The 17,847-nt window shown below is 38.3% G+C and overlaps 1 protein-coding gene across 6 annotated transcripts in view; it reads left to right on the forward strand.

Moving 5' to 3' along the window:
• Positions 1 to 17,847, forward strand: part of LPP (LIM domain containing preferred translocation partner in lipoma) — a 696,555-nt gene that overhangs the window by 411,638 nt on the left and 267,070 nt on the right. For all 6 annotated transcript variants that reach the window (XM_021071250.1, XM_021071246.1, XM_021071248.1 and 3 more), the window contains one exon: positions 10,986 to 11,678. In XM_021071250.1, the coding sequence (XP_020926909.1) occupies positions 10,986 to 11,678 (693 nt within the window). The remainder of the gene's footprint in view (positions 1 to 10,985; positions 11,679 to 17,847) is intronic.

Consider the following 17,847-nt stretch of genomic DNA (forward strand, 5'->3'; position numbering starts at 1 on the left):
GTGGCTTATTTCCTCTTAGTATAATGTTTCCATGGTTCATTCATGTTGTAGCATGTGTCAGGGCTTACTGTTTTAGGCTGAATACAACATTGTATGTTTATACTACATTTTGTTTATTAATTCATCAGTCAATAGATACACTGGTTGCTTCCATATTTTGGATATTATGAATAGTACTACTATGAACACGAGTGTACAGATACATATTACAGTCCCTCTTTGCTCTCTCTTTGAGGTATATATCCAGGTGTGGAATTGCTAGATTGTTGATGTTTTGAAACATTTCAGTGAAACATTTCAATTTAATTATTGTATCATATTCCATTATATGAATATACCATCATTTATTTGACCCACCCCCACGTATTATTTAATTTGCTTATAATCTTTTATTTTTATAAATTACATCACCAGCATTTCTTGAAACTGAAAATTTAGACATCTGTTGTTATTTCCTTAGGTCCAATTCTTAGAAATAAAAGGTATGGGCTTTGTTAGGGCTTCTGATGTATATCAGCAAATTAACCCACAGAATGGCCATAAGAAGTTTATAGAAATAAGTATTACCTTGGACACTATGTCTAAATTATATAAGAATTGTCTTTTGAAGACAACTGAGTTAACCTCTTCCCATTACCTATAGCCCCCCAACTCCAGGTTTTATTCTTTGTCTTTCACAACAGTACCTAAAAAGGAGGTTCTTAACTGTGGTTTCAACAAAAAAAAATAATTTGTTCTTCGCCTTTTTAATTTCCAGATTTCACTCCTTAAGTGGATGGATCTAAGATAATTTGTATCTAAAAAGCTCTAAATGAAAGATACTGTGTAATTAAAAAGCCCTCCATGATTCTGTTGTACAGATTTGAAAAGTACTTCTCTTCATACATAATAGCATATTTGTATATTGTACTCTTCATCTGTTGGGTTGTTTCCTAGCTCATGAGGTCATCTATCTTGTGTATAGTGTATAAACTGAATGAGTGAGGAATGGAGCTGGGATCTGGCGTTGCCATGAGCTGCAGTGTAGGCCGTAGATGGGGCTCAGTTCTGGCTTGCTTTGGATGTGGCATAGGCTGGAAGCTGCAGCTCCAGTTCAACCCCTAGCCCAGAAACTTCCATGTGCCAAGGGTGTGGCCCTTAAAAAAAAAAAACAAAAGTAGTAAATAAGGAATGCTTGGCAGTATAACTGAAATAGATAAGCCATGTTTCCACTTTTTCCCATACTGTACAAAAACAGACACTAGCCTGTTCATTCATTTATCTAGTTATGGATAAGTACATACCTGATATAAATCCTTAGTAATGGGATAAAGCTCTATTTGGCTATTAAAACTCATTGCAAATACTCACAATTTACTCTCATAATCACTGGATTTTGAATGTCATTTTGTATTCTTTTATAGAAGAATAATATTAGAAGAATAGGAAATATGAGCAAACTCCCCTCAACTCTGTGCCTTATCCATTGAAGCTCACTTTTTTTTTTTTTTAATTTGGGTTTTAGAAAGACTTTTATTTGAAGAAAAAGATAGACTGCTCGTTTTTAAAGGAGGAGAAAATAATAGTATCCCCTAGGTCTTCATTGTTGTTCAGATGAGTAATGTCTGAGAAGTTCAGAGTTCTGTCTGAGGAAGTAATGTGAATTTTTCAATGTCATTCAACTCTAAACAGTGGCAAAACTGGAATTTATTTCTCCCTGAAAAATAAATGACCCTTCAATTTAATTGTTTTTTTTTTTTTTTTTTTTGGACTTTTGTCTTTTGTCTTTTTAGGGCCACACCTGTGGCATATAGAGGTTCCCAGCTTAAGGGCTCAATCAGATCTGTAGCTGCCGGCCTGTGCCACAGCCACAGCAATGGCAGATCCACGCCGTGTTCATAACCTACACCACAGCTCATGGCAATGCCAGATCCTTATCCCACTGAGCGAGGCCAGGATTTGAACCCACATAGTCATGGATGCTAGTTGGGTTTGTTAACCACTGAGCCGCGATGGGAACTCCACCTGGTGATATTTATATTTGGTGATGTCCTTAACTTACAATGGAAGTTGCAAAATGTTCTTCATGCAGTGTAGTTGGCCTGCAGAAATCCTTTGTTTGGCTTCTCGGTATTTGAAAAAAGTCCAAATGTTAAAGTCAGAAGAGGACCATTGGATCCATTTTTCACAAGGCAGCAATCAGCTGGCACAATATAGCAGATGCCTTAGAGTAGGAACACTTATTTTATACAGTTCATGTCTCTTTGTTGTCTCCCAATAACAACACTGAGTATCACTTGCTGTTTGTTGTCCCATTTACTCCCTTAAATTTCTTCTGGGATAGAAATATGTTTTCTGTACTCACGTAGACTGAGAAGGCCTTTCGTTTTTGTTTTTCTCACATATGGTTTATTTTACTTTTTCTTCACCCAAGAAAGGTAGAATGGTTTTTAAAACTTCAGACTGTGGAAATGGGCTACCTGGATTGGATCCTGGATCTACCACCTGCTAGCTATGTAACTTGGGACAGTTACTTAATTTCTCTGTGCTTCAGTATCTTTATTTGGGAAATAGGGATAAATAATAGTTTCTGCCTCAAAGATACTTGTGGAATTAAGTATAAAATGCATTGAAAACAAAATGTTTAAGATATCAGTAGGTATTTTAGTTTGTTTTTCCTGTCACAGAGATCCATGGACAAAATAGATAACTACAAGTGACAAATGGTCATCAGGTCTAAACAGTTGTCATGAAAAGAAAATTTAAGTTGAAATACTCGTAATCCTATCTTCCAACAAACCAACCATCTCCTTTCCATAGTCTGTCTAGTCCTTGTCCATATGGAAATGTCATTCTATGTATCCTCAATTAAATTGCACATATGATTACTTTCACATTCTGTGTTTTTCATTTAACATTTACATTTTCATTTAACATCTTGAGCATATTTTTGTGTCTTTATAGTAGCTAAAATCAAAATGTAATGAAGGGGCTTTGAGTTTTATGTTGCTGTTTATATGGTGGGCTTTAGCCTTTGTATATTTTCCCCTTCCGTTGCCTTAAAAAGTTTCCTTTTTAAATAGAAATCATTGGAGTTCCCGTCGTGGCTCAGTGGTTAAAGAATCCGACTAGGAACCATGAGGTTGCGGGTTCGATACCTGGCCTTGCTCACTGGGTTAAGGATCTGGTGTTGCCATGAGCTATGGTGTAGGTCACAGACGAGGCTCAGATCTGGTGTTGCTGTGGCTGTGGTGTAGGCCAGTGGCTACAGCTCCAATTAGACCTCTAGACTGGGAACCTCCATATGCCATGGGAGCGGCCCCAGAAAAGGAAAAAAAAAAAAAAAAAAAAAAAGAGAGAGAGAGAGAGACTAAATAAATAAATAGAAATCATTTTTGCTCTTTACACCAAATTTTGTCAAAAATTGAATGCACTAAGAATTCTTTGACTGCAGTGACTCAAATTCTCTTTGCCTTACTGTGGATTTAGCAATTAGATCAGTGCCTAATACGTAGCAGAATTTTAGTAAGTTTTTATTGAATAAATAACCGGGATTAATTAAATTTGGGCTGATTGGGGTATTGTAATTATTTGATAGTTAATTCAAAATCTTATTTCTTTTCAGTATATGTTGTTAAAGATTACTTTAAAATGCTTTAGTCTCTTTCTTTTCATGGTATGTTTATTTAAAATTTATACCTTGATTATTTCTGTAAGGGATTTGAGCCAGAATCAAGTAGAACTTACATATACAATCTGATCATTGCCATGTAAATAAGCACCTCAAATGCTTTTTTGAAAGATAGTAGTATTAATAAATCGAAAAACTAAAGTCCTTAAACCAAAGGGATAAACTAATGAGATTGCTGTAATTTAGCATACATTAAATATATCAGAGTTCCTTGATTGTCAAGTAATAAGATAAATGATTTACTTCTTATTTTGCATATTTGGTTGTAATCTGACAAGAGAAATGTATTTTTCTTTGGAGATCATTAGTCATTTATATTCAAATGTTACATGCCTACTATGTACTATGGTATGAAAAAGCCAGTGGAAAAGCAGTAATGAATAAAAGGGACAGTCTTATAGAGAACAGACTTGTGGTTGCTAAGGGAGCATAAGGGTGGTGGAGATATGGATGGGGAGTTTGGGATTAACAGATGTAAACTATTATATATAGAATGGATAAACAACAAGGTCCTACTGTATAGCCTAGAGAACTATATTCACTATTCTCTAATAAACCATAATGGGAAAGAATATGCAAAAGAATATATGTATATATATGACATATATATATATATATATGTGTGTGTGTGTGTGTGTGTACTTATATACATACAACTGGATCACTTTACTGTACAGCAAAAATTAACACTATACTGTAAATCAACTATACTTCAACAAAATAAATTTATTAAAAAGTTAAAATAAAGGATGGTATCTAGCCCTATAAAAACAGACATTTGCAAGTGCGATACCTATAGAAGTAGGGGGGTAGAGTGGTCTCTGTGTCAGAAGGTTTGGGCAAATATCCACTGAGGAACTTGACACTCAGGCTGAGACTTAAAGGATTCTTAGGAATTAGCTAGACTTAGAACTCAGAGAGAGATCGGAAAGCAGAAAGTTATAATCGCTGAGATCCGAGAGAGTCTGGCACACTGGATATCAAAGGAAATCAGTGTCAGAGAGTAACATGCCATGTACCTCTCAAGGAGAAGCAGAAGCCATAGACTTAGTACAAATCACTCCACTAAACCACCAAAGACTTTCAAGCAAGTAATGTGATCAGATCTGCATTTGAGGGGAATCACTTTCTCTAGAATGAAGGGTTCATTGATGTTGAAGAAGTGTAGACATTGGGAGCCCAGTTTGGATGCTGATGGATAATTCCTGGTGGGAGGTGGCTACAGCAGAGGAAACAGGGAAGTATTTGAATTCTAAATTTCCTATTTAGGGAATAAGATCAACAGGATTTTTTACTTGAATGGGATGTGAGGGAGAGGCTCAAGAAGGACTCCTAGTGTTCTCATTTGAACAATACTGAGGTGGATGTGAAAAGCAGACAAAAAGCATGAAAATTAGATTCAAGGAGGAAGATGAAGTAGTTTTTAACATCTTAAGCTTGAAGAGCACATGAGACATCCAAGTAAATACATGAAATAGAATTGAATATTTGGGCCTAGCATTTCAAGTACAGATGGATTCTGGAGAGAGAAGGTCAAGAGATTCTTCATAATATAGAAGGTATTTCAAGTGTGGGCAAGGTTGTGGCAAGAGTTAATAGAGAGAGTTAAGGGAGGTCTTGTGTCAGATAAAGAGAATCATTATTCATCATCCTTTGGGCACTATGTTGACTAGTATCAGTAGCACTTTGGTAGAAAGACTAGAAAAGCACTTCTAGCAAAAAGCTAGAAAGAGCCTGAATTCTTGCTGTCATTGTTGAACAGGCATAGTGGTTCTTGGCTGCCCTTCCTATTACAAAAGATAAATCTCTATATGTTTCAGACCATGATAACTTGATTTTCTGTAGTTTACAGTGTGACTTCTTCCCAACTTATAAACACACAAGACAATCATTAAAACACTAGACGGTAATTTATTTTATTTTTTTTTGGCTGCACCCGCCACATATGGAGGTTCCCAGGCTAGGAGTCAAATCATAGCTGTAGCTGGTGGCCTACACCACAGCCACAGCCATGCCAGATCCTTAACCCACTGAGCGAGGCCAGGGATTGAACCCACAACCTCATGGTTCCCAGTCAGATTTGTTTCCACTGTGCCACGACGGGAACTCCTAGCAGGCAATTATGTTAATGGAGGTATCTACAAAGCCCATTGGAAATATAACTGAAAGACCATAGAAAAAACTCAAAATCCTTCCAGGGGATTTATATGTCTTTTTATGTTTTTATTTTCCTGTTAATTATTTTATAAACATCTTTAATATATAAAGTTAATGGGAGGAGGATAGTGTCCTAGGATGTCTCTCTATCCCCCAGGAGTTAATCTGGTAGAGAAGCCAATCCATAATCAATAACTATTGAATGGATGTCTCCAGACTTCCAGAAAGACTTTACGGAAGAGGCACAATTTGATTTGAGACTCGAAGAATCAGTAGCCAACTGCCAGACAGAAATTGACTGAGCAGCAGGGAAGAAACATGGTGAACAGTCATAAAGAAGAAATCAGAGACTGTAGAAGGAAGTTGTGGCTGACAAGCAAGAGTACATACATAAGTGTATGGTCTATTCTTGTCTTTATGTAAGCCTAATATTGCTGGAGTGTATGCTGTGTGTGATGGAGGAAATAAGGTGGTGGCTGGACAGGAAGGCAAGGGCTAGATTGGAAAGTCCTTCTAAAGTGTATTAAAAACAGTGCAACATGATAAAAAGAGTTCAACACAAGGCGGAGTCATTGGCAAATCCAGATCAGCAGAGAGCCAGGATCCAGTATTTACGTCAGAGAGATCACACTTGTCAGTATTGCGGAGGAGATATGGGAGAGAGGTGAGATTAGATCATGGCAATAAACAGTTCAGGGTGATGAGAAGGGTCGGAACTAGGGAAGAGAAAGTGAGACTGGGGTAAAGTACAGGGATTCCAGAAATAATCAGATATTATTTAGAAGACGTAGTAGAAGGTTAGAGTAGGAGTGTGTGTGTGCATGTGTATGAACCTGTGGGGTGTGTCCAGGGAATGGGTGGGTTGGGTAAGATGGATAGAGGAATGTGAGATGTGATCTTGAATTGGACAAAAGGAAGCTGTGGATCTGCTCCCTAATATGAGCCAGAGAGGTGCTCTCATGGCCCCTTGACTATCCTTGTCGCCTGGCCACAGTCAGTTCTGCCTGGTAGAGGAGACATCCATTCAAAAGTTACTGATTATTCATCAGTCTCTCTACCAGACTACTAACTCCTGGGGAACAGGGAAGCATGCACTACTCATTCTAGGACACTATCCTCCCATTAACCTCACTGTGCTTTCCATGCTTAAGAGGCTTGGAAATCAATTAATGGAAAAATAACCACGTAAAAAGACTGCTACAGCAATTCAATTCTCAGGAAAAAAAAATTGTATATGCATATATATGTATATCTGTGTGAGTATAATTTTTAAAATGTGTTTGGTTTTTAAAATAAATGTTAAATCATGATAAAACTTTAAGAATTCCTGCAAAAACAAAAAAGAAATGAAATGCCAAAAATAAATATTCGAAAGTGCCAATGAATCCAGTAAGTAGAAAAGATTTGCTGTGTATTTAATTGAATATGTGGGCCAGGAAAGTGTTGCCATAGCTTTCTTTTTACCACGAAGAACATAAATAAATATGCTTTAAGATGATTCCTGTTCTTTACCCCTTCCACCTCCAATGAGGTAAAAAAAGAGAAAAAATATATAGCTAAATGTGCTATTTTCACACACATAGTTATGAAATAGAAAATACTCAGAAACATGCCGGCATATACACAGCAGACTTCATAATAAAATTGTGGAAAAACTTCATCTAGTGAGCTATTTCCTAGAAGAAAGCAATGGCGTCTGAAACTGTGCTCCGATGCCTTCCTTCAAAGAATTGAGGAATGTTTAAGTTGTGTGTGTGTGTGTGTGTGTGTGTGTGTGTGCGCGCGCATGCGCGCGCATCTACATGTTCATCAAGAAAGAAAAAGTAAAAGAGAAATTTGTTGAAAAAAAGTTGCTTCTAAGTGGTTAGGTCTATATTCTTTTTTGTTTACTTTATGAATATGATTGGTTTTCGTCTTGACAGTATATGACTTTTCAAGTATCTGTTTTGGGGGCAGACTCTTTTACAGCTGTGGTGGAGAGGATGCCTATCATTAGCCCAGTTGCTCAGTCACTGTCTCCATTTATAGTTGGGTTTGTAAAGTGTTCAAAATAGGAACTCTGGGTTTCTGCTGATCTTGAGTCATCAAAGAAAAGAAAAGCTTTATTCCTTCTTATATTTGATTTCATCTCTGCAGACATTTTCTAAGACTGACATGGTAAGCTAGAAAAATCTGACTTTTTTTTTCCTAGACTCAAACTGACTTCCATGCTCTCCTACAGAATATCAGGGTTTATGGAGTATTTATGTAGATGTTTCTTCAGGATATATGTTTTAATAAATTGTGTTATGTGGAAACTGCATCTCCTTCTATTGGCTACTGTTGAGGCCACCATACGGGAGGGAAAGGCTACTCCACCAAGACAAGAATATCAGGTTGCTTAAGTTACAAAAGTAAATAGCAAGTTTGCCTCCTGAGAGGCTATCAAAAAGGAAAGAAAACTATTCAATGGCCTTCTGCAACTTAACAGAAAACTAAATCTAGAATTACAGAATCTCTAGGAAACCACAATTGAGACAATGATGTATAGGAAAGATAGCTGTCACAGTCAAGTTCCCAGTGAAAATGATAGCACATGGAAACTAGCCCCTCTCAAGGAGTGATTTATAAATGTGTTGTGTACATACACCCATTTGGGTATAGAGAAGCCATAAGAGAAAAAGTGATAATCTGGGGATTGCAGAGTCAGAGCTGACATTTCCCTAGCTTCAAGAGGACCCAGGGGAAGAGTGGTTATTTGAATAGGAAGAGAGGGTGTTAACGAGGAGGGATTCTAGACAGGACCTGTGTGTGACCTTCCTTTGCTGATAGCTAGGAATTTCACAATCAGGTCGCTGGAAGAAATTTGGCTCAAAATTTGGTTCTGTCTTCTTTGGTTTGATAATGATGCGTCTTTGCCTTCTACTCATGTAAGGAAACTAGCATCTTCTAATCACTGTGACATTTAAAAATATTGCCATTCATTTCCAAACTCTCCCCAGTCACTAGGTGGTTTTCCCTCCAGTTGAGAACCATTATATGTTAACCAGATATCTCTGGGATGTTTTAATCTTTATCTTTGGTTCAGTGTAGATCGACAGAAAGCTACCCCCAGATAGGCATATTTCTAAATCAATATACTTGTCTATTATGGTGGAAAGAGGATAGCTGCACCATCTCCAGCCCCACATTCCAGGAAGATAGGAGGAAAGAGGAAGAGTAGGAAGAGATGATGCTTTGTCAGAAGAGCTCTAGTTTTTCCAGAAATGCTTAGTGTACATCTTATTGGCCAGAACTGCTTTACATGGCAACTGTTACATTAGAGTAATAATCTAGGGAAGTATGGGCATATTGCTGCCCCAAGCAAAATTGAAATTTTGAGTAATGAAGAAGGGGGAGTGGGTAGAAGGAAGCAGTTTGCAGCATCTGCCCCACATATATAAATCTCTAATGGCTTGGAATGGGTAAATGATACTAGGGTAATATAAAGTCTTGCATCCTTTCTTCCTATGCACACTAGAATTTTCCTGGAAATTAATAAACAACAGAATTAGGCTGTGGTCATTCACTTCTTGTATCAACAAATCTAGTCATAGTAAGTAAGAACAAAATTAAAACATTCTGTCACTGGCAGGTTTATTGATTCCTAACAGACTAATGCCTTAGGATGAATGTTTGAATCTCCATGCCTACCCTTAGCCTTTACTTATTCCCATCCTAACCAAGATCTCTCATAATTCAGGAAAAGGTGTTTTCAGCTTTGTGTCCTTAGGATATTTTTAAGGCATTCAGTATTTCTGAATTGAATGAATGAATGCAACAGAAATCAAGAAGACATAAAGGGAGGAGGAGACTGCATTTGAGTTATCTTTGGTAAATCAGTCTTTGATAGGAATCTTTTATCTAAAATTTTGTATTTCTTTGATTGTTCCAGGGGTATTTATTTCTCTAAACACACCCCCTCATTGCTTTTTTTTTATTCCCTGTGCTCAGCACTTCATCTCTCTTTCCCTAGTTCCACCTTTTAGCAGTATGACCAAGTCGTTTAGTAGTTTGATTGAGATCACATTGTTCAATTTATCTTTTTTGGCAGCGGGACGTGCTGCTGCGTTCAATATATATTTTATATGATTATATATAAATATATGTGTGTGTGTGTGTATAATTATCACCAGGTATAATGTTATGAAATTTTTCCTCTGCGGTTTTTAAAGGGTTTTATAGCTTTAGATCCTATAATTCAGAGCTAAAATTTTGGGGTACGTTTTTGTGTATGGTTTAAAATATGGTCAAACTTCAGTCTTTTGCATGTAGATGTCCAGTATTACCAGCTCCATTTGTTGAAGGACTGACTCTCTTTTTCCTATCAAGTAGTCTTTGTACCCACATCAAAATCAAATGACCATATATGCACAGGTTTATTTCTGGGCTCTCTATTCCATTGGTCTATGCCTGTCTTTATGACAGTACAACACTGTTTTGATTATTATAGCTTTGTAATAAATTTTGAAGTTGTGTGGTGTGAGACCTCCAATCTTCTTTTTCAAGATTATTTTGGCTACTCAGAGTCTCTTGAAGTTTCATATGGATTTTCCTTCCTTCCTTCCTTCCTTCCTTCCTTCCTTCCTTCCTCCCTCCCTCCCTCCCTCCCTCTCTCTCTCTTTCTTTTTCTTTCTTTCTCACTTTCTCTCTTTTTCTTCCTTTCTCTCTCTCTCTCTTCCTTTCTTTCTTTTCAGAAAATTCCCAGTGGGATTTTGACAGGGATTGTGTACTAATATCTTTACAGTATCAAGTTTTTCAATACATAAACACAGGATGTCTTTCCATTCATTTGTGACTTTAATTTATCAGCAACATTTTGTACTTTTCATGTATAATTTTCATGTATACTTTTTTGTGTTCTTTTGCCTCTGGTTAAGTTTATTCTTAAGTTTTTCTTTTTTATATTTTGTAAATGGAATTGTTTCCTTAATTTCTTTTTTATACTGTTCATTGTGAGTACACTAAAACACAACTGATTTTTGTGTTAGTCTCTGAACTCTTATAAGGCAGGAACCATGCCTTATTTTGCAGAATTTATACAAAAATAACATTTATTAATATTTGTTCTTTTATGTATTTTTATTTTCCATTTTCAGCAATCCTTGTCTTTTTCTCCCTTTTCTCTCTCCCATTTTAGGGCTCTACTAGTTCAGCAACAGCTTCTCCTCCAGTCTCCACTCCTGTCACAGGACATAAGAGAATGGTCATACCAAACCAACCACCTCTGACAGCAACCAAAAAGTCTACATTGAAACCACAGCCTGCACCCCAGGCTGGACCCATCCCTGTGGCTCCAATTGGAACACTAAAGCCCCAGCCTCAGCCAGTCCCAGCCTCTTACACTACGGCATCCACCCCTTCAAGGCCTACATTTAATGTACAGGTGAAGTCGGCTCAGCCCAGCTCTCATTACATGGCTACCCCTTCACCAGGACAATTTTATGGCCCAGGGCCAGGGGCCCAAGGCTATAACACTCATACAGTTCCTATGTCTGCGCAGGGTCCACCTCCTTCTGCACGAGGAGGCATGGATTATGCATTTATTCCACCACCAGGACTTCAGCCTGAGCCTGGATATGGTTATGCCCCGAACCAAGGACGCTATTATGAAGCCTATTGCCCAGCAGGGCCTGGCTATGGGGGCAAAAGTGACTCTGATCCTGCCTATGGTCAACAAGGTCACCCGAATGCCTGGAAGCGGGAACAAGGGTATGCTCCTTCCGGAACAGTGAACCAGAACCCTGCTGGGATGTATCCAGTTGCTGGTCCCAAGAAGACATACATCACAGATCCTGTTTCAGCACCTTGTGCACCACCACTGCAGCCAAAGGTAGGGAACACAGCAATGGGAATAAAGGGGAACCTATCTTGGCCTGCCTTCCTCATAAAGCAGGTTCTAAGGCAACCTATTTGTGGTTCTTTTATTTTTTTAAAAAAGTACAGTCCCAGGGAAGTGCATGAAGGGAAAAGGGGAAGATGCTATCTGGGGATATGGGTATTTGTTACCAATATGGCTTCTGTTTAGTATCATGTGCAACTAATTGTTCCATCTTGGACCATATTCCAAAAGATCATATGAACTGTAGCAGGTCAGAACAGTGTGTTCAGGGGGAGGAAGGATAAATAATTTATCTTCTAGCTCTTGTTTCTTGTTGGCCAAAACTTCCTTCTGTGGGCCAGAGAGCTCTCACACTTAGATTGTTGTATTTACTTAGACACTATTTAGATCTGAAGTATCTGGTGCCTGAGCAGAGACTGGAAATCCCCAAATATGGAGATGATAGATGTGTGTGGCAACATGAGATGAGCTGCAGTCAGGTTGGGCTTATGCGAAGGTGGTAAAACCCAAGCAAAGTTGGTATCATGGTGAGTGCAAGGGAAGAACAAGTGGAGAAGGGCCCAGAAGACAGGTGAGGTTAAGGGCATCTAAGATAATGCCCATACCTTGTATAGTTTTCTTGGGAAGGGGCTACAGTATAATGGCACTTATTACCCCTTGCTTACCCACTTTAATAATCCTCCAGGGAGAATATAACCCTCAAACCTTTAACCCTATTATGCACCTTAAAAAATCATTTATAACAGTGGTCTTTTTGTTGTTTGATTTAATTTCAATCATGTATGTTTTATGTCAACATGTTCAGTTACTTCCTGTGAATAGTAAGATAACACTAAACACACCTACTCATCTAAAACTTGTAGTTTTCATGAGTACTAGAACCAACATGATGATATTTCCTGTTATCATGAAAAGAGGAAACAAAGAGAGTTACTTGGAAGGAGCAAGATAGGGAAACAATTCTAATTTCTAGCCATTCTGTTAAAACTAAAACTTCCCTCCCCTTTACTTAGATATGTAAGAAATCAGAAATTCAAGAGCCCTTGATTAGCTAGAAGTTCAGTGGCAATTTGGGGGGATATATTGGGTAGAAGATTGGGCTATATATTTTTTTAATTCTTTATACATTGAGATTGTCAATTTCTAGGCATATAGGTTCAAATTTTCAATATTATAACAAAAATCAGGGAGGTTCTTACTCTCCAGGTAGGGAGTTTACCAAATTACTATTTTCACATGAAAGCATCTGCTCTTTTAATGGTTCAGATGAATTTTATGTTCTTTAGAGGAAAAGAACCCTTCCAAGCAACTGGAGCCTGTGGGTAGCTGGAGGCATCCGTCAACCTCCTGAATGCCCATTACATGAAAGTGGACTAGCCATGTTCATTTTCCAACATAAAGATTCCAAGTTAAAATGTTAAGTGTTTTTGAAACATTATTCTTGGAAGGGCTTTCTTTCCAAAATCTCTATATGCAAAGAAATGTTATTAAGGGCTTTTTGTTTTATTTTTAAAGTAAATATTTCCCCAAATAGCCACGCTGGACAGCCTTGCCCTTTGTTAACATTGCAGTGTATTTGCATTAGTCCCTCTTGGCCCCAAAGCAGTGGGTTCAGGGAAAAATGGGCTCATTCAATTTGACCTCACTTTAGTACAAGCACAACAAATTTTCCTACAGAAGAGTGAAAGTTTAGGTTGGGACAATAGCCATCAATATTTAAGTTTAAGTAGGTATGCGGTTTTTCCCTATCCAAAGCAGCCTGACTGACAGGATGGCTAAGTGATGTTCCTAAGGGAAGGAGACGGGTCCTGAGTTGTTTAAGGATCTTATTATCTGACCTGGGCAAACAGACATGAGACATAGCAAAAGTATGTCTAGGTGGAGAGAATGATCTGGTAAGAAGTACTGAGCCAGTCTTTGAGTTTCCTGTTTTCCAGTCTTGTCACTGGGCACTCTGGCTCATCCCTCTTCAACATTTGGAACCAATCCAGTGGTATAGTAAAAAGGATCAGCATCCACTACAAGAGCTGGATTTAAGATGGTAGGTCCAGATACATCACTAGCATTTGATCAATCTACTCAGGGTGACAGAATGAACTTACATTAACCCCTCTCTAGTAAGGGATTATTATTCAGAATGATCTATTACATTATTAAGGATTCTAAATATCAGTGGATTTCGTGTCATTTCTTGAGGATTTTGAAATATTTGTTTTTCAACAGTGTCATGTGTTTTAACATCATATTGTACATTTAAAACATGAAAATCAAATCATTTACTTTTTGCTGTGATTATTAAGGAGAGTGGTTAGAGGTTGATATTTAGCCATCTGTCTGTGTTTTGGGAAAGGGGAAAGAGGCTGATGAAGCTACAGATATCGTCTGTGTGTGCAGTGGGAGCATTGGTGGATGAAGGGGTAGGCTCTTTCACAGTTGGTCTTTGAGTAGAACACTGCTGTATTCAACTGCACCTGTGCACAGAGTATCTTATTGTCCCAAATATTGACTTTACTTGGCTTAGTGATGTGACTCCTGCCTTGAGAAATGAGCTCCAAGTTCTAACCCCAGTTCCTCCCTTGGCATTCTTCTTTCAGCTTGAGGAAAGCCTCTAGACTTCTTTATGTCACGCTCCCAACCTCAGTGAAGTGGAATGTCATCTTCACTAATTAATTAATGATTGCAAAGGGCTCGGAAATTTCCAAGAGCTGAATAATTGCCAAGTGAGGACTATTCAGCTTTTTCCCTGGCTTTCATTTATTTCCAATGTTTTAGTCCTTGATGGAAAACTTACCTCCATGCCCTAAAACAATTATCTTTTGTTACCTTGAAGGGATCTTAGGAATTTAGCATTTAACCTGTCAAGGAAAAAAAAAAATTTTAAATGAAGGAAAGAAAATCTCTTTTATATTTTATATGAGCCATTTTAATTTTTCTATGCCATGATGTCATATAAAGAAGAAATCAAAGAAGAGAAGGAGAAAATAGAATGAAAGTAAGAAAAGGGGAAAATAAGGAGTTCCCGTTGTGGCACAGTGGAAACAAACCCAACTAGTAGCTATGAGGATGCAGGTTTGATCCCTGGACTCACTCAGCGGGGTTGAGGATCCGGCATTGCCCTGAGCTGTAGTGTAGGTCACAGACATAGCTTGAATCCCATGTTACTGTGGCTGTGGCATAGGCTGGCAGCTGCAGCTCCAATTTGACCCCTAGCCTAGGAACTTCCATTTCCCACTAGTGCAGCTCTAAAAAGCAAAGAATAAAAGAAGGAAGGAAGGAAGGAAGGAAGGAAAGAAGGAAGGAAGAAAAGAAAGAAAAGAAAAGAAAAGGGGAAAATAAAAAGGAAAGGAAAGGAAGAAAAGAATGAAGAAAGAAATGAGACCAAATCAAAACCAACAAGGCCTGGGGGATCATGATTATATTTGAGCACTGAACTACATGCTATGGTAGACCATAATGTGTTTCCTGGACCATCTAAGCTGATTTCCTTGAAAATATTGTTATAAGAAATCTTATAAGAGAAACATTCCCTTCTCACTGGAAATCCTTATAAAGACACGGTGGAATCTTTTTTTTTTTTTTTTTTTACTATTTTATAAAAGCTAGTATCTGCTAGTTGTGCTGCTGTTCACAGAACTCTTGTTCTGTGCATTGTCTTCACATCCCCTTGAAGTAGGATGTATATTTTCTTCAATATTCAGATAAGGTGAGACAGCTTGAAAGCCCCAGAGCCAGGACCTGGAGGCAGCCATCACGTTCAGGTCCACAGTGCCAAGAAGCTTTAGCTTCCACTTCCTTGTCCTAAACCGAATCTGTCAGCCTTGGCTCTGTCAAAGAGGCAGGTATTTGCTCCATAATGTGTAAAAAGCTCTTGAGCTATGCATCTTAGGAACTCTGTGGAGGCCCACCTAGTATGAGGGTGAGGTTACATTCTTGGAAAGTCCTTCGGGAAGATGAGACCTTGGAAATCAAAATGTTATCTCTTGATAAATATAACACAAAGTTTTTTTCCTATCCAGAGTTAGAAGAGATTGCTGCTGTTCGTATCTGTGTGTGTTTAATGGGTCAGAGAGGAAGGTGAAGAAAAGAAACCACCAGGGTCAGTACTGAAGGGTCTCCAAAACCTGTGAATTGATCAGATTAAGAAAATATTTGAGAATGTTGGAGTTCCTGTTGTGGCTCAGTGGGTTAAGAACTCAACATGATCTTTATGAGGATGTGGGTTTGATCCCTGGCCTCACTCAGTGGGTTGAGGATCTGGCATTGCTTCAAGGTGCGGCATTGGTTACACAGATGCAGCTCCGCTTCGACCCCTAGCTGGGAAACTTCCATGTGCAGCAAGTACAGCCATAAAAAGGAAAAAAGGAAAGAAAGAAAGAAAATATTTGAGAATGTTGATATGGTATCATTCAAATATTCAAGTAATATCAAAATACTTAAAATTTCTTTTATTTTAGAAAAGAGAAGGATATATATATTGGGTGTCCTGCAGAGAATTGGTGGCATTTGGGAGAAAACTATCTTTATGGTAATCCCTGTACTAAATATCTCAATTCCAGGGTCAGAGAAACAAAGAGGATGAGATGATGGGGAGAGGATGGATGAAGATATAGGTCTTAGGTCAGGTGCTAATAATACCTAGGTCTGTGTAAAGTTCAGGATGGAAGATATTGCTTGAGGAATACAGTGACAGTAATAGTCATTCCCCTTTGTACAGGATTTTTTACAGCTTCCATCCTGCTTTGTGGACCTCACAAAATCCACGAGAGTTAAGCACAGATAGAGGTTTTTTCCTCTCTTTTACACTGATGGGGATTCAAAGGCCCAGTAATGAGTCTCACTGATCTGAGGTTGTAAGTAAAGTGCATAGGCCAGCTCCAATGCTGGGTTGGGTTTTCTGAAGGTTGGCCTCATGCTTTCCACCTGGTGAACTGTGGGGCTTGGTTTGGTGTTTGGATGAGATGAGGGCCACATCAGCATCACCAGCCACTATATGTGGCTCTGCCACGGCTCATGGCAGACATGTCTTTGGACTCAGGCAGTGGTGGTGCTGTGTCATGAGGTCAACAGCAGAAGGGAAAGCACCAGTTAAAACCCTTTGGGGCACCCGGACTCAGCACATAGGTCTATGCTTCCTCTTCTGCATCACCCACATACAACTTAGACCAGTCTTCCTACCTTCACAATATCTCAAATCTGTTTTCCTATCTAGATTCCCTTTGCTGCTCCCCTGGTTCAGTTGTCACCATTTCTCACCTGAGCCATTGAAATGGCCTCTTAATAGGTGTCTCCACCTCTAGTCACTCTCCATACTCATTCATCCTACATGTGCTACAAGATTAATCTTTGTACCCACCCTAAAATTCTGCCCTTATCACTAATTGCCTTTATTTCAAAAACCTTCAGAAATTCCCCAGACAGTTAATGGGATGAATTGAAACTGTAGTCTCAATTTCCAGTTTCATCTTCCTCTTTAACTTTCCCAGATTTTAGCTATGAACTTATATTCCTAGTTATTTCTCATCTCTATAGCTTTTGTCATGGAGCTCCTTTTTCCTAGAATGCCTTCCCAGACTTTCATCCACATAAATATTTGCATATTCAATGTGACCCATTAAGACCTAGTTCAAGTATTAATCTGTCTTGTTAAGCCTTCTCTTTCTAAAATTAATTTGTGCATTATCTCATGTTCTCTGTGGAAAATTTCACACTCTTACTGTACTAGAATAATTTATGTATCTGTCTTCCACCAACCTATGCCTCAGCATATATTAGACTCTAGGATTTAGGGGACAGAGATGGTATCTGGACAGTTTTCCTCCAGAGTAACTAAGACAGTGCATAATACCTTCTTGTTTAATGAAGGTGCTTGAAGAAATTTCTTATGTGCTATTGAAATAAGGAGTAAGCCCTGCTTTAGAACTTAGGAGATTGTTCATCAAAATGCTAAAGCAAACCTACACCGCCAAATCAACTTAGGTGACCTTGGTAACACATGCATTGTCACATTAGCAACTCAGTATCCAAAGTGGCCAGATAATTTCGCATGTTCAATATTTCACTAGCATTTTATAATCCTTCTGGGATAGGTATGTATACGCTGTTATGTACACAGTGGGTTTTTTGGTTTGATTTTGTTTTGTTTTTGTTTTTGTTTTGTTTT

The sequence above is a fragment of the Sus scrofa genome, chromosome 13 (assembly GCF_000003025.6).
Source record: "Sus scrofa isolate TJ Tabasco breed Duroc chromosome 13, Sscrofa11.1, whole genome shotgun sequence".
Taxonomy (NCBI): Eukaryota; Metazoa; Chordata; class Mammalia; order Artiodactyla; family Suidae; genus Sus; species Sus scrofa.